A 26,750-nucleotide genomic window follows, 5' to 3' on the forward strand; every position below is an offset into this window, starting at 1 on the left:
CCAGGCCGCCAGCATCGGAGCACACGCACTTAACCGCTAAGCCACGGGGCCGGCCCAGAATTTGTTTCTTTATCCCCTTTTGTCCTCAACCCCCAAACAAACTTATCTGGTTTATTTAATATTTGATGGATAAGGACTCAGTATTAGAAGCCATAAGATAAACTTCTATTTTGTTAGCATGGAAATTTTTTTTTCCTATTATCCTAATATGATTTGGAAATTAAAAGCTGAAATACTATAACCAACCTAATTATTACATTTTCCTCCCCCATAAAATAGCAATCATTACTGAAATAGTAAGGAAAAGCTACAAAGATGATAAGTGGGGAAATGTATAATTTAAGTCACTGTTAATGAAGCTAGCCATAAAAATTTACTGCATCCTTCCAGCAACAGACTACTGCAGAAGAGGAGAGAGAGAAGCAAAGCATCCTTGTAATGTAGGCAAAGCTTCTTTTAAATGTCAAACCCCTCTGTCCACTCTGAAAAAGGGTAAACGTCTTTTTAACAGTGGCTCCAGGTTAAAGACAAATATTTATATCAATCTGTTCTACCCAACTTTTGGCAATCAAGAACAGCTAACACAACTACATATTGCCTAGAACTTTCTGAATACAGCTAGAAGTAAAAATAAATACAAATAAAAATATATAAATAAATATAAATACATTTATATAATTTTAAATAAATAGAAATAAAAAGCAGTAGAACAATGAATAACAAAGTGGGGGGGACTATATCAAACTCTTTGAATATTGAATGCTCCAGAGAAATCATCAAGTACAAGATTAAGGTTTTTCTCTCAAATATTTTATTTAGACTCCAAATAACAAGGGATAATGATGAGGGGATAGCAAAGGCAAAAACAGAAAGTGAGCAGATCTCTTGCAAGATCCTCTCTGGCATGTAACATGACTCCACATCTGATTCATATCCTAGTTCTGCCACTTATCCCCCACGTAACCTCAGGCAAGTTACCTAACCTCTCTGTGCCTCGGATTCCTCATCTGAAAATGGGAATAGGAGTAGTTCCTTTATACAGTTGTGGTGAGGATTAATTTGGTTAACATTAGTGAAGAAGTGCCTGGAACATAATAAGCACTTAATATAACTCTTCATCATCATCATCATCATCTATCATCCCCTTTTGTATCTAACAATCCCTTTCTAGTTACTCTAGCTAGAGTAACTAGAAAGTAAGTTCCAGGAGAGTAGGAACCTGACTATCTTGTTCACAGCTACATCCCCCCAGCACTATCTGGCACACAGTAGACGCTCAATTATTATTTATTGAAATTTGAACTTGTCTCACAGTTTTTAAGAAGCAGGTCAGGGCTTTAAACCCAGGTCTGAGTCTGAAGATATCCTGCCTTCAACAATTTAAGATTGTCTCTATAAGGGCTGCAGAAAAAGAAGCCAACTCAAACTCAAAACACCAAAAGTAATTCAAAACACCAAAGGTAAATCAAATCATATTAATATCTAAAAAGCCAAAGTAAGCAGAAGAAAATTTAAAAGAGCAGAAATTAAATAAAAAGCAAACATCAATAGAAAAGACCAGCCAAGCTAAAAGTTACTCCCTAGAAAACTAACAAATTTGTTAAATCTCTGGTGAGAGTATCTAGAAAAACAAAGAAGGCACAAATAAAGTCAAGAATGAAAAGGGAGCATCACTATATATCCTGCGGACATTAAAAAGATAATGGAAGGATGTTATGAACAATAATATATCTGAAATTAATTAAAATCTTTCCACAAAGAAAACTCTAGGCACAAATAGCTTTCAAAAGCAAGTTCCATCATTCATTTAAGGAAGAAACAAAGCCAATGTAACACAATTCTTCTAGAAAGCAGAGGAAAACAACCACCACCATTCCACTCCTCAGCCTGTTTCATGAGGCCAACATAACTTAGCAGAAATTAACAATGATATTTCAAGAAAGGAAAGTTACAAGCCAATCTCATTTATGAACATAAATGCAAAAATCTTCAACAAAACATTAACAAATTAAACCCAGCAATATAACAATAATAATAATCATAAGCAAGTTGGGTTTATTCCAAAAATTTTAAGTTGGTTTAACTTGTAAAAACCAATCAGGTAATCTGTAATACAGTAAAAAGAAATATGATCATTCAACAGATGTATAAACACTGTTTGACAAATTCCAACAGGCATTCAGGATTAAAAAACATCTTTAGCCTACTTGGAGTGAAATTTCCTTCATCTGATAAAGAGTATCTTAAAAACTCTACGGCCAAGATCATGCTTAATGGTTTAACACTGAAAGCTTTCCTTTGAGGTCAGGAATAAGACTAGGATGTCCACTATACCTATTTCATCCAACATTGTCCTGGAGGTCCTATCCTGTGCAGTTAGTCAAGAAAAGGAAGTGAGACATAAGGATTGGAAAGGAAATAGAAAACTGTTACTACTTGCAGATAATACAGTTTCGAAAGTATGCAATCCAAAAGAGTCTATCATAAATTATTATTATTATTTTTGTGTGTGTGAGGAAGATCAGCCCTGAGCTAACATCCATGCTAATCCTCCTCTTTTTGCTGAGGAAGACCGGCTCTGAGCCAACATCTACTGCCAATCCTCCTCCTTTTTTTCCCCAAAGCCCCAGTAGTTAGTTGTATGTCATAGTCGCACATCCTTCTAGTTGCTGTATGTGGGACACGGCCCCAGCATGGCCGGAAAAGCGGTGCATTCGTGCGCACCCGGAATCCGAACCCGGGCCGGCGGTAGCGGAGCACACGCACTTAACCGCTAAGCCACAGGGCCGGCCGATCATAAATTAGTGAAGTGAGCTATTTGACTGTCAATATGTAAAACTCAACCAGCAACGAGTGAGAAATTAAAATACTTCAATTGTATCACTTGTAATAGTAAAAACATAAAATTCATAGGAATAAGATACATCTAATGAAAGATGTGCAAGACCTCTGGGGATAAAATTACAAAACCCTATTAGAGATATTAAAGACAACGAGAGAGAGACAGAGAGGAGGGAGTGCATGCACGAATGTTCACATATTTGGAAGGTCCAATAGTACAGATGTGTCATTTCTTCTGAAATTGATCTATAAATTCAATACAATTCTAATCAAAATTCTAAGCGGTATTTTTGTGGAATTTGACTGATTTGACTTGACTTTAGCTGATTCTAAAATTTATGTATAAATGTAAAAAGAACATGAATAGTTAGACATTCTTGAAGGAGAACACATGCTCTACTGGAGAGAAAAAAATTACAGTAATTAAGTCAGTGTGGTAATGATGAAAAGAACCACAATTAGAACAAAGGAAGAGAAAAAATCCATCTACGTACAGATAATTTATTACAAACGTAACACTAGAGAGCAGTGGGGAAAGGTTAGTCTCCTCAGTAAAAGGTGCTGGGACAACCAAACATTCAAATGGAAAGAAAATGAAACTTTACTATTACCTATCAGTATACACACAAATCACTTCCAGGTGGATTATAAATCTACATGTGAATGACAAAACAATAAATTCTTGAAAAGTTAACATAAGGGAGTATCTTCATGACCACAAAGTAGGGAAAGACTTTTTTAACAGGGCACAAAAAGAATCAACCACAATAATAAGACAAGTTAGATTAAATTAAAAGTAAATTCTTCTATTTATCAAGTTAAAAGCCAAGCTGCAAATGGATTTACAAAAGTAAAATATTCAGACAATCCAATAGCAAAATGGACAACAGACCTGAACAGGTGCTTTACAAGTAAGGATACCCAAACAAATATATGAAAAGATACTCAGCTTCATTAGTGAGCTGTGATATAAGAATAAAACCACAATTAGATACCATATCATACCCACTAGAATAGCTAAAAACAAAGTGACCATTAACAAGTGCTGATGAGTATGTGGTTTAAAAAGAAACCCCTCTTATGGTCACTAGGAAGAAAAGGGAAATTTCCTTAACCTGGTGAAGGGTTATTTGTCAAAAAAATCTACAGTAAACATCAGGTTTATTTATTGAAACAAAATCACAGCACTCTCTTTAAGATCAGGCATAAGACAAGTGTGCTCATATCATCATTTTTTTTAAGATTATAGTGGAGGTCCCACTTAATCCAATAAAATAAGACATAGAAGACATAGAAACTAGAAAACTGCCATCATTTGCAGATATGATTATCTGCATAAGATATCCTGGAGAATCTGGTGGATAAAATAGCAAGAGATAGAAGAGTATTTATAGGGCCGGCCCCATGGCTTGGTGGTTAAGTGCACGCGCTCCGATGCTGGTGGCCCGGGTTCGGATCCCGGGCGCGCACCGAGGCACCACTTCTCCGTCCATCCTGAGGCCGAGTCCCACATACAGCAACTAGAAGGATGTGCAGCTATGACATACAACTATCTACTGGGGCTTTGGGGGGAAAAAATAAATAAATAAAATCTTTAAAAAAAAAAAAAAAAGAAGAGTATTTATAGTATACCACCATGCATGCTGGACAAGGGAAGAAATATGAATATATTCCAAGCTCTGAAGACCAACTCCCTTATTCTAAATCTTGGCTCCACCACTCAATAGCTTATGATCTTGAGCAAGCCATTTAACCAATCTAGGATACCATTTTCTCATTTGTAAAATAGAGACAATAACAGTACCAACCTCAAAGGATTATTACCAGGTTTAAATGAGTTAATATTTGTAAAAAGCTTTGAAAACTGCTATATAAGTGTTTGAAAAGAAATATAATTTTTTAACTCACATTCTAAAACCAGAGACAGATTATCATTCTCTTCCTAGCTCACTTAGCAGCTACACTGACTACTCTTGAAGTTCTTTGGCGACTTGTCATCAGGTGTCTCTCAGAAAATAGCTTAGAAAATGAAATCATCCAATTTCATAACTGTCAAAAGTACTATGGATAAACAGAAGAGTTATCATGTTTTTCTATCATCAATTAATAACAGTATCATTTACTGAATATTCACTGTGTCAGATAACATACCATAGCATTTTATACACATCTCAAGTAATCCTGAGCACATTATAAAGTAGGCCTTTTAATTTTCATTCCTACTTGTCAGAAGAAGAATTTACCAACAGATTTCACATAGCAGTAAATAAATGAAACAAGGGGTTCTGCTCTGCTGTACACAGGGTTGCTAGGAGTCGGAATCCACTCAACTGCACTAATAAAAACACAGTGAAACAAGACAACCAGTCCGACCAACTGCAAATGGTTTAGTTTAGTAACTAGATCAGCCAGGACAACTAGATCTAACTAGTTCTAAAGCTCAAGTTCTTTTCATTATGTCACACAAATTATCTCCAAATCCCTACCTGTGCTAATTTCCTAAACAGCATGATAGCTGGAAGACTCTTTTCAGCAGGAATATACTCTAATTGGTTAGGTTAGACCTATAGGTCCAAATACTGGAAAGCCCCTAAATTCCATTATTTGCCTTGAAGAAAGAATTTAGAGTTTTAAGTTCCTCATTCATTCCTTTAAGTTTCCCAATGCCTTCAAATGACATTTTAGTCTCCTACTTCCAAAGTTCTCATACTCTTTAAAAAAAGTTTTCTGGGGCTGATCCGGTGGCATAGTGGTTAAGTTCACGTACTCTGCTTTGGCAGCCCGGGGTTCACAGGTTCGTATCCCGGGCACAGACCTACGCATCGCTCACCAAGCCATGCTGCAGCGGCATCCCATGTACAAAATAGAGGAAGATGGACACAGATGTTAGCTCAGGGCTAATCTTCCTTCGCAAAAAGAGAAAGATTGGTAACAGATGTTAGCTCAGGGCCAGTCTTCCTCATCAAAAAAAAAAAGTTTTCTGTGGCAACACCTACCAGATTCCCCCGAGCTTTATCCTCAACAAGACCACAGTTCCAAGTGAATAAAGGTAATTACTTAATTACCAGTTTCACCACTATGTACCATGGGTTATTAGATTCCCATTCTGTAATAAGAAAGATAGTCCTAATTGATTTCTGCCCTATCTATGTCAAGTAACCAATTCTCTGAAGGTCTACTGTCTGCAATCTGCCCTCTGGAATTAATTTCTGTATTGGCTAAGGTTATTTGATTTGTAAGTAACTAAAATATCTCTACTTAACTTGAAGAGGAAAAGAAAATTAATGGATGGACATAGGATTGTGCACAGAACTAAAAAGAATGCTGAGAAAACCAGGCTCAGAAAAAAGACCAAGGCAATTCTGGGACCCTAGGAACGAAGAAACAACCTAGAGTCTCATCAAGGTGAAATACAAAATGATTAAATTCCAAACTTTCTCCTTCTATCCTTGAGTCAAACTGCTCAAACTAAAAGGGAAGAGAGACATAAAAACAGACTTCCAACCTATGGCCTAGCTTGACTTTAAATGGGCAGGGTACTGTGCCTAACAGCCCTACCAAGACTACACAATACAGAAGAGGGAATTTCTCAAAAAGAAATCCATGTGCTGTTAGTAAAACATAAAACAAAACACAACAAAACAAAATGGGAGCTGAGGGGTGAGGGGTAAGATACTGCAGGCCAAGAAAACAAGTGGAACGCACCACAGGCCAAGAATTGAACTAGCAACTTTACCTGCATTATATTTAGTCCTCACAATTTAATAACATTTGGTGGGATAGTTTTGGTGACTTTATATAAGGATCTGCTTATTTATTTGCAAGAGTATCACATTTCCTAATTTACCTCACTTCAGTTGTCTGTAATTTATCATACTAACTTTTATTCATACAGCTATGTTCATACAGACATGAACCAGCTGGACTATGTCTATTTTGCTAATTTACAATACCCAACATCACATATAAAACTACAGCCATTTCCAAGAGCAATTTGATCCCTAAATTAGAAAGAGTTTCAAGCATCAGAGGTACAACTAATCCAACTCCTTCCCTTTCCTGAACAACTTTGGAAAGGGAAGGCAATCACCCTGATAAGACAGGTATAGTCACTCGGTGCTGGCAGAGAAGATAAAATTTCATTCAAATATCTCACTGAAGAATTAATAACAAAAATGCAGACTGATTTAGCATGCAGACTAAATATAATCTAAGCTCCCTACTTCGATAATAGGAGAAGGCAAAAAAAAGGCCTGAGTTCATAAAAGAAAAGATATTTCTTCCTGGTGATTAAAGAAACTAAAGGTTTTTTCCACAAATACTCAAAAACTTATTTTCTGACTTAAGGAAATACCCAACTGTAAATCCCATGTCCAGTCCAAGTTCCCAAAAGATGAAGCAGAAAGCGACTCAATCTGGGCCATTCCTTGTCTAACTAACATTAAAATCAAAACGAAAACAATCACATTGGAGAGGATATTGGAAAAGGGCACATTAGTACAATCTTGCAGGAGGACAGTTTGGTAATGAACAGTGATTCCACTTCTAGGAATTTATGGCAGAGGAATCCTTACCTAAGGGCGATACATATACTCCTCCTCGCACTCAATGGATACTACCTACTCATCCTCCAGGTTTTAGTGTCACTTCCTTAAAAAGGTCTTCTCTGACCTCCTAATCTAAACCAGATTCTATTGGTGTACTCTCCCATATCACACTGTACTTTTATAACTCTTAGTGTGTAACTATTTCTTTGACTTTTGTGTAACGTTCATGTCTCCCACCTACCTTAAAGTGGGACATGAACCAGTTGGACTACGTCTATTTTGCTAAACTCTACATCCCCAGTGCCTAGTATCTGGGCACACAGATGACACTCACTGACAAGTGAAAAAAATTTAAAGAACAGCATATATGTCACAAATCCATTTGTGTGTGTGTGTTTAGCAGTGATCAATCTATGGATGGTAAAATTTCAGGTGATATCTGCTTTACTCTTTATATTTTGGTACTGTTTGTATCATTTGTATGATCAAGAAAAATATAAAGCTATTAGTATTTTTAAAAAGATATGTGTGCCTAGCACTATGCTTTGTATATAATAGGTGCTCTCAAACTGTTCCCTCTTTTCCCTGTACGATTAACTAAAAGGAAACTTTCAGGAGAATATTTAAGAAAAACATCCAGAAGACATTAAAATGTTCTAATTATATGAAATAACCGTTATCTGGAGGTAGCTTTATCTACTAATGCAACAACGGAAAAGAAGCGCCAAATAGCCAGAATTAGGACCAGCTGAGCTCTCAATAACAATAATCTTCTTTAAATAACTGAATCAACTTCATAAAATTAGGGGGGAAAGCAATGAAGTAAACACCTATACTAAAAGCAGGTAATTTGTAAATCTACTAGAAAGTAAAACCAAAATACCAAAATAACACAGTATATGTAAAAACAAATTTGTTTCTTCTTACAAAACCATTTTTATTATTTTTTTGTCACTTTTTATTTTGATATAACTTCAAACTTACTGGAAATTTGCAAGAATAGAACAGAACAAGGAACTCCCACATAGCCTTTACCCAAATTTACCAATTCTACATTTTGTTCTACCAGCATCATCAGCATTCTTTTTCTCCCCGCCCGCCCCCCCCCCCCGTTTTCCCAAGAACGAGGACATTCTCTTACATAACGGCAGTGCAATTATCAAAATTAGGAAATTTACCAAATTCCCAAAGTAGTTTACAAAACCATTTTTAAAAAGAAGAAAAAAATAGAGTCTAATTTCCAAACTCAATAGCTTTGCAGAAACATAAAAATAACAGGTGAAATGAAGATTACAAATTGTGTCAGGTATAACATGAGTTTTGGAGAATATAAATCTGATTTATTGTCGTCTCTCCTTAAAGAAGTCAATTAGACAACAAAGGCCTTCATGGGTAAAGTGTAAAGTCACAGGGTCCCTTTAAAAGACTAATGCATACATGATATATAATTTCCGTTTTATGCAAAATGCAAATTACATAAACATGTATCATACATGCATAGAGAACCTAAACAATTAGACAAGCCTATTTTAAATCAAATGTAATGTTTGCCTTTTCTCATGACCTTTCATGAGCTTTTCAAGGCAATGTATATTTTCAGGTGAATTTACTAGAGTAAAAGAGAAATCTTTACTTTAAATCAGGAAATGAGACTGGGAATAACACATTTTCATCCGTTCAAACTTTCCATTTATTTTAAATTTTTTATTAAGGAAACTTCTAAACAGAAAAGTGGTGAGAATATTATAATCCAACGTACCATCACCCACTTTCAACAATTATCAATACATGACCAACCTTGTTTTCTTCTATACCCCTATTTTCCCCAACCATAGATTATTTTGAGTCTACAAAACAATGTATAGTCAGAAGTCCAGCTCATCCCTGTCCTCTTCAATCTTTTCTCTTCTTTTCCCTTAAGGTAACCATATTTGAAAAATTATAGTTTACCCTTCCATTACCTACTTTTTAAACAAGCAGAAGGTATATTCACATATCACCTTCCCCTTAGAAAACGGTACCATACTACATGCCCTTTTCCCCAATTTAATAATTTCACTTAGCAATGTTATACTTTATCAAGTAGATATTTCAGTATGTATCTCAAAAGGACTCTTGGGAACACAAATATTTCTTAACTAGGATACAAAAAGCACTAACCCAAAAATAAAAAATATAAACTGTACCTAATTAAAATTAGAAACTTCCACTCACCAAAAGATTCCATTAACATGGTGAAAAAGGCAAGCCACAGAGTGAGAGAAGATATTCACGATACATGTACACAATAAGAGATCTGCTCCCAGAATATGATACAAAACAAAAAGAAAAAGACAGACACCCCAATCACAAATGAGTATAGAGGGGATTCTGAGAAGATGGCAAAGTACAGAGCACCAGGAATGTCTCCCCAACTACATAACAATTGTACTGGCAGAATCTTGTCAGATATAACTATTTTAAGGAACTCTGGAGTCTGCTGAAGGACTGCAACTTCCAGGAAAAGACTAAGAGGGTAAAATGTATTAATTCTGGTCAATTTCAGCTCTTAACACAGTGGCAGCTACCCATCTCCAACCCCTCAGCCATACTGTGGACCTGTTCCTGGAGCAGCTGGAGCAACTGAAATACCCTGCAGGAGCCAGGGCGGGCTGAAAAGACCCTGTTCTCCAAATTTTAGGCATCTCTGCTCTGATGGCTAGTTGCAGCTTCTGATCACAGAGGTGCAGACAAAGAGGTCAGCAGCCATTGTTGTTACACCTCCCCGACTGTTACAAGCCCCTCCCCTTCTGGCTGAAGTGACCTCCAAGGGATTTATTTTTTCCTTCAAATATCCTCTCTGCCCCTTTCTCTCTCTTTTGTCCTTTGTCCCCTTTCAGGAGCCAGACATTAAAAAACTGCATATATGGAAAAATTAGAAAGTAACTGTACATGCCTAGGGAAAGGTTCAGAAAAGACCTGAGAAGACAGTAAGTTTACAGCGTAGGCTAATCCTTGGCACAGAAACAGCCTACAACAATCAAAAAAACAAAAACAGTAAACAAAAAAACAGCAAACCCTGGGAAAGAGGGAGAATCTGATTTCCAGAGTTATCACATTACTAGATTCAAATGTTCAATATTCAACGAAAACTCACAAAGTATACAAATAACCCATTCAAATGAGTAAAATAAATCAACAGAAACTGTTCCCCAAAAAGACCTGATGGCAGAGACATTAGACAAAAGATGTTAAAACAAGTGGCTTAAAGATGCTCAGAGAACTAAAGGAAGATGTGGAGGAAGTCAAAAAAACAATGTGTGAACAAAATGGAAATATCAATAGACAGAAAACATAAAAAGAAACCAAGAAGTAATTCTGGAACTGAAAAGTACAATAACAGAAATGAAAAATTCACTAGAGAGATTCGAAGGCAGGTATGAGCAAGCAGAAGAAAGAATCAGTGAACCTGAAGAGACATACGGACTGTGGGAGTCCCAGAAGGATGAGAGAGAAAGAGAGAGGGAGGGAGGGGGAGAGAGAGGAAGAGAGAGGAAGGGTCATAGAGAATATACTGAAATAATGGTTGAAAACTTCCCAAATTTAACAACCTACATGAATACAAACATCCAAGACACCCAACATCTCCAGGTAAGATGAACTCAAACAGAACCATGCTGAGACACACTATAATCAAACTTTCAAAACCCAAGACAAGGAGAGAATCTTGAAATCAGCAAGAGAGAAGCAAATCATCACATACTAGGGATTCTCAATAAATTTATTATCAGCAGATTTCTCATCAGAAACATTGGAGGCCAAAAGACAGAGGGCCAATATAGTCAAAGTGCTAAAAGAAAAAAAACTCTCAACCAAGAATCCTACATTCAGTAAAACTGTCCTTTAAACATGAGAGAGAAATTAAGACATTCCCAGAAAAACGAAAGCTGAGGGAGTCTGACCACTAGACCTACCCTGCAAGAAATGTTCAAAGAAGTCCTGCAAGGTGAAATGAAAGGACACTAGATAGTAACTCGAAGCTGTATGGAGATATAAAGATCTCAATAAAGGTATATACATGGGCAATTAGAAGAGCCAGTATTATTGTAACAATAGTTTGTAACTGTACTTTTTGTTTTCTACATGATTTTATAGAGTAATACAATTAAGGAAAAAATAAGTAATCATTAGTGTAAAAGCTAATACTACTGTAACGTTGGTTGGTAACTCCAAGTCTTGTTTTCTACATAACTTAGGAGACTAAAGCATTTAAAAGGATTATTAGTTTATGTTTTGGGGCACAAAATGTATAAAGATGTAATTTTGTGACATCAGCAAAAATAAGGAGGGTGGAGTCTGAGCTGTAAAGGAGCAGAGTTTTTGTATGTTATGGAAGTTGGGCTAATATAAATTCAAATACAGTATTGTAACATTAGGATGTTAAATTTAATCCCCATGGTAAACACAAGGAAAATAGCTATGGAATATACACAAAAGGAAATAAAAAAGGAATTCAAACATTTTACTACAAAAAAATCAACTAAACACAAAAGACACTAAAACAGGAAATGAGGGACAAAAAAAGCTATGCAAAATGTGGAAAACAAATAGCACAATGACAGAAGTAAATCACTCCTTATCAGTGATTGCTTTAAATGTAAATGGATTAAACTCTCCAATTACAAGACAGAGATTGGCAGAATGGACAAAAACACATGACCACAATGTATGCTATCAACAAGAAACTCACCTGAGATCCAAAGACACAAACAGGTTGAAAGTGAAAGGATGGAAAAAGATATTCCATGCAAACAGTAACTAAAAGAGACCAGGGGTGAATGTACTAATATCAGACAAAAAAGACTTTAAATCAAAAAAATTTTAGAAGAGAAAAAGGACATTATATATTAATAAAATGTTCAATACAGCAAGAAGAGATAAGAATTATAAACTTTTACACACATAACAACCATCAAAATACATGAAGCAAAAACTGACAGAACTGAAAGGAGTAATAGACAGCTCTACGATAATAGCTACAGACTTCAAAACCCCACTCTCAATAATGGATAGAACAACCAGAAAGAAGACAAGTAAGGAAATAGAGAACTTAAACCAACTAGATCTAACAGACATTTACAGAACACTCTACCCAACAATAGCACATACATTCTTCTCAAGTGCAAAGGAGACATTTTCGAAGATAGAGCAAATGCTAGGACACAAATTAAGTTTAAAAAGACTTAAAATGATAAATATCATAAGAAGTACCTTCTCTGACCAAAATGGGATGAAGTTAGAAATCAATAACACAAGTAAAACTGAAAAATCCACATAACTGTGGAAATTAAGCTACGCTTTTAGAGACAAATGAAAATGAAAACACAACATACCAAAACGTTAAGTGACACAGGAAAAGCAACGCTAAGGAAAAAATTTATAGCTATAAATGCTTATATTTAAAAAAAAAAAACAGATCACACATCAACAATCATAACTTTGCAATTTAATGAACTAGAAAAAGAACAAACTAAACCCAAAGTTAGCAAAAGGAAGGAATAATAAACATTAGACTAGAGGCAAATGAAACAACAGAAAAACAGGAGAAAAATCAATGAAACCAAAAGTTGGTTCCACACAAAGATCAATATAATTGACAGAGCTCTAGCTAGATAGACTAAGAAAAAAAGAGGGAAGACAACTTATTAAAATCAGAAATGAAAGGGGCCAGCCCCGTGGCTTAGTGGTTAAGTGTGCGCGCTCTGCTGTTGGCGGCCCGGGTTTGGATACCCGGGGTGCACCGACGCACCGCTTCTCCAGCCATGCTGAGGCCGCGTCCCACATACAGCAACTAGAAGGATGTGCAACTATGACATGCAACTATCTACTGGGGCCTTGGGGAAAAAAAGGAGGAAGACTGGCAATAGATGTTAGCTCAGAGTTGGTCTTCCTCAGCAAAAAGAAGAGGATTGGCATGGATGTTAGCTCAGGGCTGATCTTCCTCACCAAAAAAAAAAAAAAAAGAAAGAAATGAAAGTGGCAACATTACTACCGATTCTACGAAAATAATTATAAAAAAGTACTATGAACAACTGAACGCCAAAAAGCAATGAATATGGGGCCGGCCCCGTGGCTTAGCGGTTAAGTGCACGCGCTCTGCTGCTGGCAGCCCGGGTTCGGATCCCGGGCGCGCACCAACGCACTGCTTCTTTGGCCATGCTGAGGCCGCATCCCACATACAGCAACTAGAAGGATGTGCAGCTATGACATACAACTATCTACGGGGCTTTGGGGGAAAAATAAATAAATAAAATTAAAAAAAAAAAAGCAATGAATAATACAGATGAAATGGTCAAATTCCTAGAAACAAAAAACCTACCAAGACTAAATCATGAAGAAACAGAAAATCTGAATAGACTGATAACTAGTAAGGAGACCGAATGAGTAAACAAAAATCTCCCAACAAAGAAAAGTCCTGAACCTGATGGCTTCACTGGTGAATTCTATCAAACATTTTAAAAAACTTAATACCAATCTTTCTCCAACTTTTCCAAAAAATTGAAGAGGAGGGAACACTTCCTAACTCATTCTATGAGGCCAGCAAAACCCTTATACCACAACTAGACAAAGACACTACAAGAAAACTGCACATCAATATCCCTTATGAACACTGATGCAAAAATCCTCAACAAAATACTAGCAGATGGAATTCAGCAGCATATTAAAAGGATTATACACCATGACCAAGCGAGGTTTATTCCTGGAATGCAAGGATAGTTCGACATATAAAAATCAATCAGGGGCCAGCCCCATGGCTTAGCGGTTAAGTGCACGCGCTCCGCTACTGGCGGCCCGGGTTCGGATCCCAGGTGCACACCGACGCACCGCTTCTCCAGCCATGCTGAGGCCGCGTCCCACATACAGCAACTAGCAAGATGTGCAACTATGACATACAACTATCTACTGGGGCTTTGGGGGGACAAAAAGGAGGAGGATTGGCAATAGATGTTAGCTCAGAGCCGGTCTTCCTCAGCAAAAAGAGGAGGATTAGCATGGATGTTAGCTCAGGGCTGATCTTCCTCACAAAAAAAAAAAAAAAAACAATAAATGTAATACACCACACATCAACAGAATGAAGGAAAAAAAAAAACACACGATCATCTCAAATGATGCAGAAAAAGCATTTGACAAATTCAACACTCTTTCAAATAAAAACTCTCAATGAAATAGGAAAAGAAGAAAACTACCTCCACATAATAAAAGCCATATATGAAAATTCCACAGTAAACATCATACTCAGTGGTAAAAGACTGAAAGCTTTTTCTCTAGACCAGGAACAAGCAAGGATGCCCACTATCACCACTTCTATTTAACATAGTACTGGATGTTCTAGCAAGAGCAATTAAACAAGAAAAAGAAATAAAAGGCACCTAAATTAGAAACAAAGAAGTAAAAATATCTTTGTTTGCAGATAATGTGATCTTGTATGGAGAAAACCCTAAAGATGCCACAAAAAAACTTTTAGAATAAATAAATAAATTCAGCAAAGCAGCGGATAACAAAGTCAACACACAAAAATCAATTGCATTTCTATTGTGCTACAAACAATGAAAAAACTGAAAATGAAATTACAAAAACAATTCCATTTACAATAGCATCAAAAAGAATAAAATACTTAGGAATTAACTTAGCCAAAGAGGTGAAAGACTTGTACAATGAAAACTACAAAACGTTGCTGAAAGAAATTAAAGAAACAATAAACAAATGGAAACACATCTCATGTTCATGGACTGCAAGACTTGATATTATTAAAATGTCAATACTACCCAAAGTGATCTACAAATTCAATGTAATTCCTATCAAAATCCCAATGATGTTTTTTGCAGAAATAGAAAAGCCCATCCCAAAATTCACATGGAATCTCAAGGGACCCTGAATAGCCAAAATAATCTTGAAACAGAAGAACAAAACTGGAGGACTCACTCTCTCTGATTTCAAAACTTACTACAAAGCTACAGTAATCAAAACAGTGTGGTAGCGCCATAAAGACAGACATATAGAACAATGAAACAGAATACAGAGCCCAGAAATAAATCATCACATATATGGTCAAATAGGTATACAGTCTCAGTTACGATTACTCGACACTGTTGTTGTAGCACAAAAGCAACCACAGACAACACGACTACCAAGGGCATGGCTATGTTCTAGTATAACTTTATAAAAACAGGTGGCAGGCCTGATTGGGCCTAGGGGCCAGTTTACTGGCCCCTGCAAAAAATACATAACCTCAATCTAATCATAAGGAACATGCAAAATATGGGATATTCCACAAAAGTGGCCAGTATGCTTCAAGTCTCAAGGTCATAAAAGACGAAAAGGACAGTGACATTAGCAAGATGGCAGAATAGGAAGCCCCAGACCTTGTTCCCCCACAGGGACACCAATTTAGACGCAGTCTAAAAAGCCTTTATTAGAAATCCAAAGTTGAGGAAAGAAATGGTCAACAAGTTGCAGCACCTCAGGCAAGTGCAAAGACAAAAACAGGCACGATGAAACAGGTAAGAGAAGCCTTCTGCATTTTAATCACAATATCTCTTCCCACAAGCCAGCACAGCTCAGCATGATAGGGAGAAATTACCATACTTGAGGCTTCTACCTCAGGAGAGAAAAAGAGTAAATGCATGTCCAACTTTCCAGATTTTTGGAGGGCTGCCCAAGGGAGTGCTTTCCATCTTGTCTGACAGAAAACTGCAGATGGTAATCTAGCATTCTCTGGATGCCTGGGGGTCAGTAAGAACAAAGAAAAGATGAATGGTTTGTTGCAGAACCAGAGAACCTGCAGTACCACAGGCAGACAACAGAAGGGAAAAGATATTACAAACTCTTGAAAAAGAAACTAGCCAGCCTCTCTAATTGGGAAATTACACACACAAGCCCACAGAAGACACATACCTAGATAAGATTTAGGAGGCTCCCAGAATCTCTAACTGGGCTGATAGGTGAAGGTCTTCCGTAGAAAGCCAGTCCATAAAGATTGAGAGGGTTGGTTGCTTTTTCAAATGCCCAAATACCAGCAAAAAATAACAAGGCATAGAGAGAAACATGGCAACATGGTCCAGTCAAAGGGCCAAAATAAATCTCCAGCAATGATCCTAAAGAAAAAAAGACTTATGAATTATCTCACAATGAATTCAAAATAACTGTGTTAAAGAAGCTCAATGAGCTACAAGAGAACACAGATAAACAACTAAACCAAATCAGGAAAACAACTGATGAAAAAAATGAGAATATCAACAGAGAGAGAGAAACTATTAAAAAAAAAAAAAATCAAAGACATTTTGGAGCTAAAGAACAGAAGAACCAAACTGAAAATGTATCACAGTGGTTCACCAGCAGAACTGCTGAAGCAGAAGAAAGAATCAGCCAACTCAAAAACACATCATTTGAAATGATTTAGTTAGAAGAGTTAAAAAAAAAAAAAAAAAAGGAGAAAAAGGGAAGAAAGCCTGAGGCACATGTGGGATACCATCAAGCACACCAATATAGGCACTACAGAAGTCTCAGAAGAAGAGAGAGAGAAAGAGGCAGAGAGCTTATTTAATAAATAATGGCAGAAAACATTCCAAATCTGAGAAAAGAAATGGACATCCAAACGTAAAAAGCTCAAAAGATTCCAAGTAGGATGAACCCCAAGAGACCCATGCCAAGACACATTATAGTCAAACTCAAAAGTCAAAAGCCAAAGACAAAAACAAAATCTAGAAATCTGCAAGAGAAAAGTGACGTATCATAAACAAGAGAACTCCCATATGATTATCAAAGGATTTCTCAGCAGAAACCATACAGGCCAGAAGAGAGTGAGATGATATATTCAAAGTGCTGAAAGAAAAAAACTGCCAATCAAGAACAACACATCCAGCAAAACTGTCCTTCAAAAATGAAGGAGAAATAAAGATTTTTCCCAGCTAAAGAAAAGCTGAGGGAGTTCATTACAATAGTGGCCCTACAAGAAATGCTAAAGTTGAAACGAAAGAATGCTAGAAGGCAACACAAAAGCATACAAAAATATAAAGCTCTTGGGTAAAGGTAAATATATAGATATATACAGAATTCTGGAATATTCTAATGGTAGTGTATAACTCAGTGTTATTTGTGGTATAGCATTTAAAAGTTAAAAGCATAAAAAATAATTATACCTATAAAACTATGTTAAAGGATATAAAGTATAAGATGTAATTTGTGAAATCAGTAATATAAAGTGGGGGGGATGTAAAGGAGCAGAGTTCGGATGTAAATGAATTTATCACCTAAAATAGATTATTAAAACTATAATATGTATTATGTAATCCCCACAGTAAAAACAAAGAAAATACCTATAGAAGATACATAATCCTATAAGACAATACATAAAAGTAAACGAGAAAGGAATTGAAGCATGTCACTATAACAGATCAACAAAAAGCAAAAGGCAGCAAGAGAGGAAAAGAGGGACAAAATACGTACAAGACACACAGAAAACAATTAACAAAATGGAAACACTAAATCTTGCTCCATCCGTAATTACATTAAATGTAAATGGACTAAATTCCCCCAATCAAAAGATATAGAGGGACAGAATGAAAAGAAAAACAAGACCCAACTATATGTTGTAAACAAGAGACTCTAGATGTAAGGACACACAAAGGCTGAAAGGGAAAGACTGGAAAAAAATACTCCTTGCAAATGGTTACCAAAAGAGAGCAGAGATGGCCACATTATGAGACAAAAGAGGCTTTAAGACAAAAAGTATCACAAGAGATAATCATCACTATAATGATGAAACGGTCAATTCACCAGGAAGCTTTAACAATTATAAATATATAGATGCCTAACAGAGCACCTAAATATATGAAGCAAACAGTGACTGAAGGGAGAAACAGATACTAACACAATAAGAGGAGATTTCTTTTTTTTTTGTTGTAAGGAAGATCAGCCCTGTGCTAACATCTGCCAATCCTCCTCTTTTTTTTTGCTGAGGAAGACTGGCCCTGGGCTAACATCCGTGCCCATCTTCCTCCACTTTATATGTGACGTAGCCACACGGCTTGCCAAGCGACGCGTTGGTACGCGCCTGGGATTCAAACTCGCAAACACCGGGCTGCCGCAGAGGAGCATGTGCACTTAACCGCTTGCGCCACCGGGCCGGCCCCAAGAGAGATTTCAATACCCTACTTTCAACAATGAATGGAGCAAACAGAAAATCAATAAGGAAACAAAATAATTGAACTACACTATAGACCAACTGGACCTAAAAGACATATATAAAACACTCCACCTAACAATAGCACAATCCACATTCTTCAAGCACAAATGGAATTGTCCTCAGGATAGATCACATGTCAGGCTACAAAACAAATCTTAACAAATTTAAGAATATGGATATCATACCAAGTATCTTTTCTAGTTTCAATGAAATGAAACCAGAAATCAATAACAAAAAAAAAAATGGAAAATTCAAAAAAATACGGAAATTGAATAACACACTCAAACAACAAATGAGACAAAAGAAGTCACAAGAGAAATTAGAAAATATCTTCAGACAAAAACAAAAACACAACATACCAAAACTTACGGATGCAGTGAAAGCAATGTTAAGAGGGGAGTGTATAGCTGTAAATATGTATATTAAAAAAGAAGAAACAGTGCAATCAACAACCTAACTTTACACGACAGGGAACAAGAAAAAGAAGAACAAACTAAACCCCAAGTTAGCAGAAGGAGAGAAATAATAAAAATTAGAACACAAATAACACGAACAGGAAAGAGAAAAACCACAGAAAGAAAAAAAAAATCAACAAAACTAAAAGTCAGATTTTTGAAAAGATCAACAAATTGACAAACCTTTAGCTAGACTAAGAAAAAAACAAAGAAGCCTCAAATAACAAAAATCAGAAATGAAAGACGTTACAACTGACACCACAGGGAAAAAAAAGGATTACAAGAGACTACTATGAACAATTATACTCCAACAAATTGGAGAACCTAAACAAATGAATAAAATTCCTAAAAACAAACAACCTAGTAAGACTAAATCTCAAAGAAATAAAAAATTTGAACAGACCTATGACTAGTAAGAAGATTGAATCAGTAATCCAAAACCTCCCAAGAAAACCCCAGGACCAGATGTTTTCACTGGTGAATTCTACCAAACATTTAAAGAAGAATTAACACCAATTCATCTTAAATGCTTCCAAATATATGTCACCATTCCTCTTGGGTATATATATATGACTGGGATGGATCCCATGGTAACTCAATGTTTAACCTTTAGAGGAACTGCCAAACTGTTTTCCAAAGGGACTGCACCATTTTACACTCCCCTTAGCAATGTAGGAGAGCTCCAATTTCTCTATATCATGCCAATACATGTTTGCTGTCATTTTGATTACAGCCATCCTACTGAGTGTGAAGTGGTATCTCCTTGTTATTGATATGGGTAACATTTTTATGATGTAAACAATGGACATTCAACATGTATTTACTAAACTAATGTGTGAATAGGATCACAAGTATTTATGTGCCCCATATCATGGACACAACATGGAATATAATACACTCTCTGGAAGTGAGAAATTGAAAAGAAAAATGAAAATAAATCTGTTGGAGAAAAAAAAGTGACTATGTAATTAAGTATTAGCTATGTTGCACAGGCATTAAGTGCTTTAAAACTTCAGAAGAAAGTAGTCAGGTAAAAAGACGTGATAAGACCAGGGAAGAAATTCAGACAGAGTGAAATATATGAGCTTAAGCGACATTGAGCTTCCATAATGAACACACTGATCCATGGCAAAGAATAAGGACTAATGAAAGACAAGTGTGGACAAATGGTCTATCTTATCAAGAAGCAACAGCACTTGTAGCAAGGAGAGCCAACAATCGTTTTAAGGGATTTTGTTCAAATTTCTCTACCTAATTCTGCAAAAGAGGCTGTTTCCTCATCTGTAAAATGATAATACCACCTTCCCTATAAGATGGTATAAGATTTAAATAATGCAAAATGTCACCAATAAAAAAAGCCTAGAAATTCCTGGAGATGCAGAAAGTGCACCAATGAAAAGTCTTAAAAAAAAGAAAATTAGAATTAATTTTCTACAGGGAAAAGGGAAACAGAGCTACAGGGAAACAGAGTTTCTGAAGGTTTTCAGAGAGATGTTAAGATAATAAGAGAAAGGGGCCGGCCCCGTGGCTTAGCGGTTAAGTGTGCGCGCTCCGCTGCTGGAGGCCCGGGTTCGGATCCCAGGCGCGCACCGATGCACCGCTTCTCCGGCCATGCTGAGGCCGGGTCCCACATGCATCAACCAGAAGGATGTGCAGCTATGACACACAACAATCTGCTGGGGCTTTGGGGGGGGGAATAAATAAATAAAATCTTTAAAAAAAAAAGATAATAAGAGTGGTGTTTAATGAATGAGAAAGGACTAGAGAGAAACGACTGCCGTGAAAAAGAGAGCTACAGGGATGTCACAGTCATTAAAATTTGAGGCCATGATAGCCTGACCCAGGACAGCGAGAAGCAGAAGATAGAACAGTTGTGGCTTAGAAGGAAAAAGCAACAAAATTTTGTGGCAGAAATGGCTCTTAAAGATAAAAGAGGGGCCAGCCCAGTGGCTTAGCAGTTAAGTGCGCACGCTCCACTACTGGCGGCCCGGGTTCGGATCCCCGGCGCGCACCAACGCACCGCTTCTCCAGCCATGCTGAGGCCGCATCCCACATACAGCAACTAGAAGGATGTGCAACTATGACATACGACTATCTACTGGGGCTTTGGGGAACCAAAAAACGGAGGACGATTGGCAATAGATGTTAGCTTAGAGCCGGTCTTCCTCAGCAAAAAGAGGAGGATTAGCATGGATGTTAGCTCAGGGCTGATCTTTCCCACAAAAAAAAAAAAAAAGATAAAAGATCTGTCAAAGGTAACACCAAGTCAAAGGATGAAAAGTGGTGTTAGAAACAGAGACAGAAAAGCTGAGATAAGAAGATAGTTTTAGGGGTCTGCCCTGTTGGCACAGCGGTTAAGCGCGCAGGCTCCGCTGCTGGTGGCCTGAGTTCGGATCCCGGGCGTGCACCGATGCACCACTTGTCAGGCCATGCTGTGGCAGCATCCCATATAAAGTAGAGGAAGATGGGCACGGATGTTAGCTCAGGGCCAGTCTTCCTCAGCAAAAAGAGGAGGAGCAGCATGGATGTTAGCTCAGAGCTGATCTTCCTCACCAAAAAAAAAAGAAGATAGTGTTAGAAGGAAAAAGTGAGTTCAATTTTGACAGACTGGCATGGAAATGACAGTTGAGAAAAAAGTCAAAATGTCCAGTAGGCAAATGAGAAAAAAATCAAGAGCTATGGTTTTCAACCCTAGATCTTTTTCAACCTATGAAGCTTTTTAAAAATAGAGATTCTCGGGCCAGCGCAGTGGCTTAGCGGTTAAGTGTGCATGCTCCGCTACTGGCAGCCCAGGTTTGGATCCTGGGCGAGCACCGACGCACCACTTCTCCGGCCATGCTGAGGCCGCATCCCACATACAGCAACTAGAAGGATGTGCAACTATGACATACAACTATCTACTGGGGCTTTGGGTAGAAAAAAGGGAAAAAAGGAGGAGGATTGGCAATAGATGTTAGCTCAGAGGCGGTCTTCCTCAGCAAAAAAAAAAGGAAAAAAAAGAGGAGGATTAGCATGGATGTTAGCTCAGGGCTGATCTGCCTCTACAAAAAAAAATAAATAAATAATTCTCATTTCTACTTCCCAAATCTTACAGTAATGTATCTATTTGGCAGAAGCTAGGTCACATAAGAAACTCTCTGGCTGCAGAGAACTCTCGGAAATGCAGCCTTCAGTATTCCAACCTTTAAAACATAGAACTGTACACCAGAAACCTGTGTAAGTGGTGTTTCGTGAGCTAATGTGCTACGTTGGTCTTTATGTTTCTTCTCATGCAGACTTCAAGGGCTTGGCTCCTAACACAATAAAGCATCTGAGTTTCTGACTCCAATTTCAACAACAGCTGTACATGCACTTACGTTGAAAAAGTTGTAAGCTATAAAAGCACGTAACAGATACTGGATTTTACTTTATTTTTTTTGCTGAAGAAGATTCGCCCTGAGCTCACATCAGTGCCAATCGTCCTCTACTTTGTATGTGGGTGGCCACCATAGCATCGCCACCGACAACTGGTGTAGGTTCATGCCTGGGAACCGAACCTGGGCTGCTGAAGCGGAGCACATTGAACTTAACCACGAGGCCACGGGGCCAGCCTCAATACTAGATTTTAGAGAAAAGATTTACCATGATTTGATCAGGAGCATCTGTCATAGGTATAGGAGGGTGCAAAGTGATACTCGTTTCATTCACAACTTACCAAAGCTACAATAATTTGACATTTATTTGTGTGATCATTTGATTCATGTTAATCTTATTCTTTAGATTGTAGGGACTATGTCTAACTTGGCATACCATACCAAAAAAGCTAGCATACAGTAAGTGCTCAAATAATATTTAATGAAAAGATGAAATAGGTTCTATCTCAAATCTTCTGAATCTGAATAACTAAGTGTTAGACTGAGGCATATATATTCAAAAAACAGAACTGGACTGAAAATAAAATAGTGCCCATCTTTCTTATAAAGGTAGTAACTACTTATTCACTCAAGTGAAACAACTCAGAAACACTTCTAGAGCAGTTATTTTTTTTTTTTATAATTTTTATTTATTTATTTATTTATTTATTTCCCCCAAAGCCCCAGTAGATAGCTGTATGTCATAGCTGCACATCCTTCTAGTTGCTGTTATGTGGGACGCGGCCTCAGCATGGCCGGAGAAGCGGTGCATCAGTACACACCCGGGATCCGAACCCGGGCCGCCAGCAGCGGAGCACGTGCACTTAACCGCTAAGCCACGGGGCCAGCCCAGAGCAGTTATTTCTAAAGCAACAACTGCTGAAAAGTACTGAGAATGAAATAAATGTTAAGAGGGCAGAGAACAGTGACTGTTTGCTAAGAGATTCTACTTACTTAAATCTATGGTATCATATTTATTAATCAGGCAAGATTCTGGATCTATTAACTAGCCTATGAATGAAATTACCCTACAATAGCAGATTTGTACTTTGCATATTATTATTATTTTTTTTAATTTGCTGAGGAAGATATGCCCTGAGCTAACCTCTGTGCCAATCTTCCTCTATTTTGTACACAGGTCACTGCCACAGAACAGCTGTCAATGAGTAGTGTAGGTCCACGCCTGGGAACCGAACCTGGGTTGCTGAAGTGGAGCGTGCCAAACTTAACCACTAGACCACAGGGCTGGTCCAACTTTGCATATTATTAATTCTCACAATAACCATCTCTCTCCATTTTATTGATGAGGAAATTAAAACATGGTTTCATTATGATTCCAGTCACAAAGACAGTAAGTAATCAAGAATGTATTTAAATGTTTGTCTTATAACCTTATCCAATACTATCACTCAACTATGAAGTGTTTTCTGAAAGTTAATCACAAATGCCACTTATATGCCACCATATAATGCTCCCTAAGAGAAATGACCAATTTAGCTGTAACAAGTCATAACTTTCCAAAGCAAACACATAAAGATTCCTGAAAGTCAGCCCTAAAGAATTTCTATATCATTTCCAAGATATCTTGTAATACTAAAACAAATATGAAATATTAGAAATAATCACTTGAGTCAAATCATTAGGATACTTTTATCCACAAAAAAACTATATAAGTATTTTATACCATACATATAAAGTATTTTATAAACAAAAAAGAAGTAAGAATCACACACAGATTTTGATTCATTAACTAAAAGGACCCCCATGGGGTAGAGACTCCCTTACAAACACCTTATAAACAAGGTATTTTAAAACCAGAAGATAGTAATAATGGAAGAAAACTAGCAGGTTATCTTTAATTTCCCTCCAACTATTTCCTAAATAATACAATAAGGGGTTTAATAAATAGGTATTCCCATTTCTTCCCTAAAATATACTAGATTTTAAGATTAGATGATACTTAGTAATGATAAGATTATTAATGATTCTTTTGTCCTAATTATTCCTAAAATATGCAGATTCACCAAATTCTAAGTAAAAATTCAAAAATTACTTAGTACAGACTTACCCAGGTTTCCTTGTTCGATTGTCAGCACCACCTCATCCATAACCACAGCCCTAAAGTCCAGTTCCTCCTCACAACATTTGGCCTTTAATGCTCGTAAGATTTCTTTTTGGGGATAGTCTTCCCTGATTCGACGATCTGTCAAAAACCACAACTTGGCAGCCACAGAGCTACACATCTTGATCTGCTTGTTCTTCCTTTTCCTGGATTATTTCCTCCTGAATGTAAACTCTTTCTAGATGGAAAAAAATATGTACATACAAGGTAAATCAACAAATCTACTTAATTTCTGACTTTCACATAAATAAATGCTATGATTATATACTAACTATACAAACAGGAAAAAACATAGAGTAATATGACTTTTTCCTTTTCATTCAAATTAAAAATTTTAATACCATGAGAAATACGGAAACTGAAAACCTCCCCTGAAATAAGATTTGTCCGTTTTCTGCTGGGGAAGCTAGCACTGCAATTTTATAATTACAGCAGGTCACTCAGCAGAAAGTTCCAAAGCCATTCACTATACTATATATTGTCTAGGAAGATACTTTAACCTGATCATCTCCTTTTGACTGATTTATCCCTCCCTCAAAATGCAACTCCCTTCTTGAAATGAAATAAACGAGACTGCAACCATCAATAATATAACCCCATCTCTCCCATCACTACAAACTCCAATTATGCATATTCATGTATCTGTAGCTAGTTTGTGTTTTTTTTTTGTTTTGCTTTTTTTTGTGAGCAACATCAGCCCTGAGCTAACAACCACGGCCAATCCTCCTCTTTTTGCTGAGGAAGATTGGCCCTGAGCTAAAATCTGTGCCCACCTTCCTCTATTCTATATGTCAGATGCCTGCCACACCATGGCTTGATGAGCGGCGCGTAGGTCCGCGCCTGGGATCCGAACCTGTGAACCCCAGGACGCCGAAGCGGAGCAGGAGAACTTAACCACTACACTGGGCCGGCCCCTGTAACTAGTTTTTTATTCAATTTTCTTCCCTTGTTTTGCTATATGTAGGTATATTATAAACATATTTATAAGTATGTAAAAAAATGAGACAGTAGCACCTATACTACTAGATGAGCATGAACACTGAAGCCATTTACAAAGCAACTTTAATCAAAATAAATAATTTGAGAATGTGGGAAAAAACTTTAAATAACCAAAATAAATGCTGAAGTCCATTCACTAAAATCTGTTTATTTCAGAGGACAGCATGCTCTTACTCAGTGTTTTTGTTCTTTCTTTAAATAGAATTTTTTTAAACAAACACAGCTTGTTTACTAGAATACAAAAAAGGACTTTCCTCCACAAATAGAGCACTGTTTCTCAAGAGTCTGTATTACAAATAATAGCTGAAAATCGTTTTCCTAAGAAGCAAAAAGTTACAAGTTTTACTAACAAATGTAACAGGCAATTTCAACAAAAGATAAACAAAACTTTTTTCTTTACAAAAATAAAATTTCTAGTATTACTGCAGATGACATGGCAAATCTAACACAGAAGGAAAGGACAAGGGCAAGAACTAGAGGAAGCAATGGCCATATAGATGGATGGCTTCCAGCATCACACAGCTGGAACTGGTCCCTCGCGCACCCTTCATGCGCTCTCCAGGATCTTAGCCAGAGGGCCTACTCCACAGAGTACACAGCAAGACCAGAACATTGTGGGACAGAGGCACCACCACACACATACACGCATACATACACACACACTCACAGACCTGAACCTTAGCTTGCTGTGCCTGTCACACTCACCTGCCTGCCCCACAACCCACAGCCTCAAATGCATCAGTCACTGGAAAGCAGAGAAGGAATAAAATAACATGGGAGATAATCACAAGAGGGGCTTGTAGCAGTGGAAAAGCAAAGGAGGGAGGAAATCTCAGCTGTGGTAATGCATCACGCTGAGACCCAAGCACCCAGCAAAGGGGGATGACGCCCAGAGCCTCCTGGCCCCCCGTGCCCTTGTTCCACAGCAGTGGTCGAGAACACACTCACTCAAGCCCTAGGCTAGATATGGTAATAACAACTTACACACTAGGAAGATGGGATGTGGCCTTACAGGGCCTTCTAGGACACTGGGAAGGATCTCACTCAGAAGGAAAAGCTCCACAAAAGAAAAGTGACGCCAGACTAAATAATGTAGAGATCTTTCCCCTGAGAAGAGAACTATAAAAATGCCCTTAAAATGTTTGTGTTGGGTAGTTTTTTAAACTCTGT

The 26,750-nt window shown here is 37.3% G+C and overlaps 1 protein-coding gene across 8 annotated transcripts in view; it reads right to left on the bottom strand.

Annotated features, from left to right (window-relative positions):
- RIMKLB (ribosomal modification protein rimK like family member B) overlaps positions 1 to 26,750 on the bottom strand; it is a 78,923-nt gene that overhangs the window by 40,801 nt on the left and 11,372 nt on the right. For all 8 annotated transcript variants that reach the window (XR_009222592.1, XR_009222593.1, XR_009222594.1 and 5 more), the window contains exon 2: positions 24,528 to 24,759. Coding sequence is in view for 3 of the 8 variants with exons in the window: in XM_058558857.1 (XP_058414840.1) it covers positions 24,528 to 24,702 (175 nt within the window). In the remaining 5 variants the exon portion in view is untranslated. The remainder of the gene's footprint in view (positions 1 to 24,527; positions 24,760 to 26,750) is intronic.

Source organism: Diceros bicornis, chromosome 17, assembly GCF_020826845.1.
Source record: "Diceros bicornis minor isolate mBicDic1 chromosome 17, mDicBic1.mat.cur, whole genome shotgun sequence".
NCBI lineage: Eukaryota > Metazoa > Chordata > Mammalia > Perissodactyla > Rhinocerotidae > Diceros > Diceros bicornis.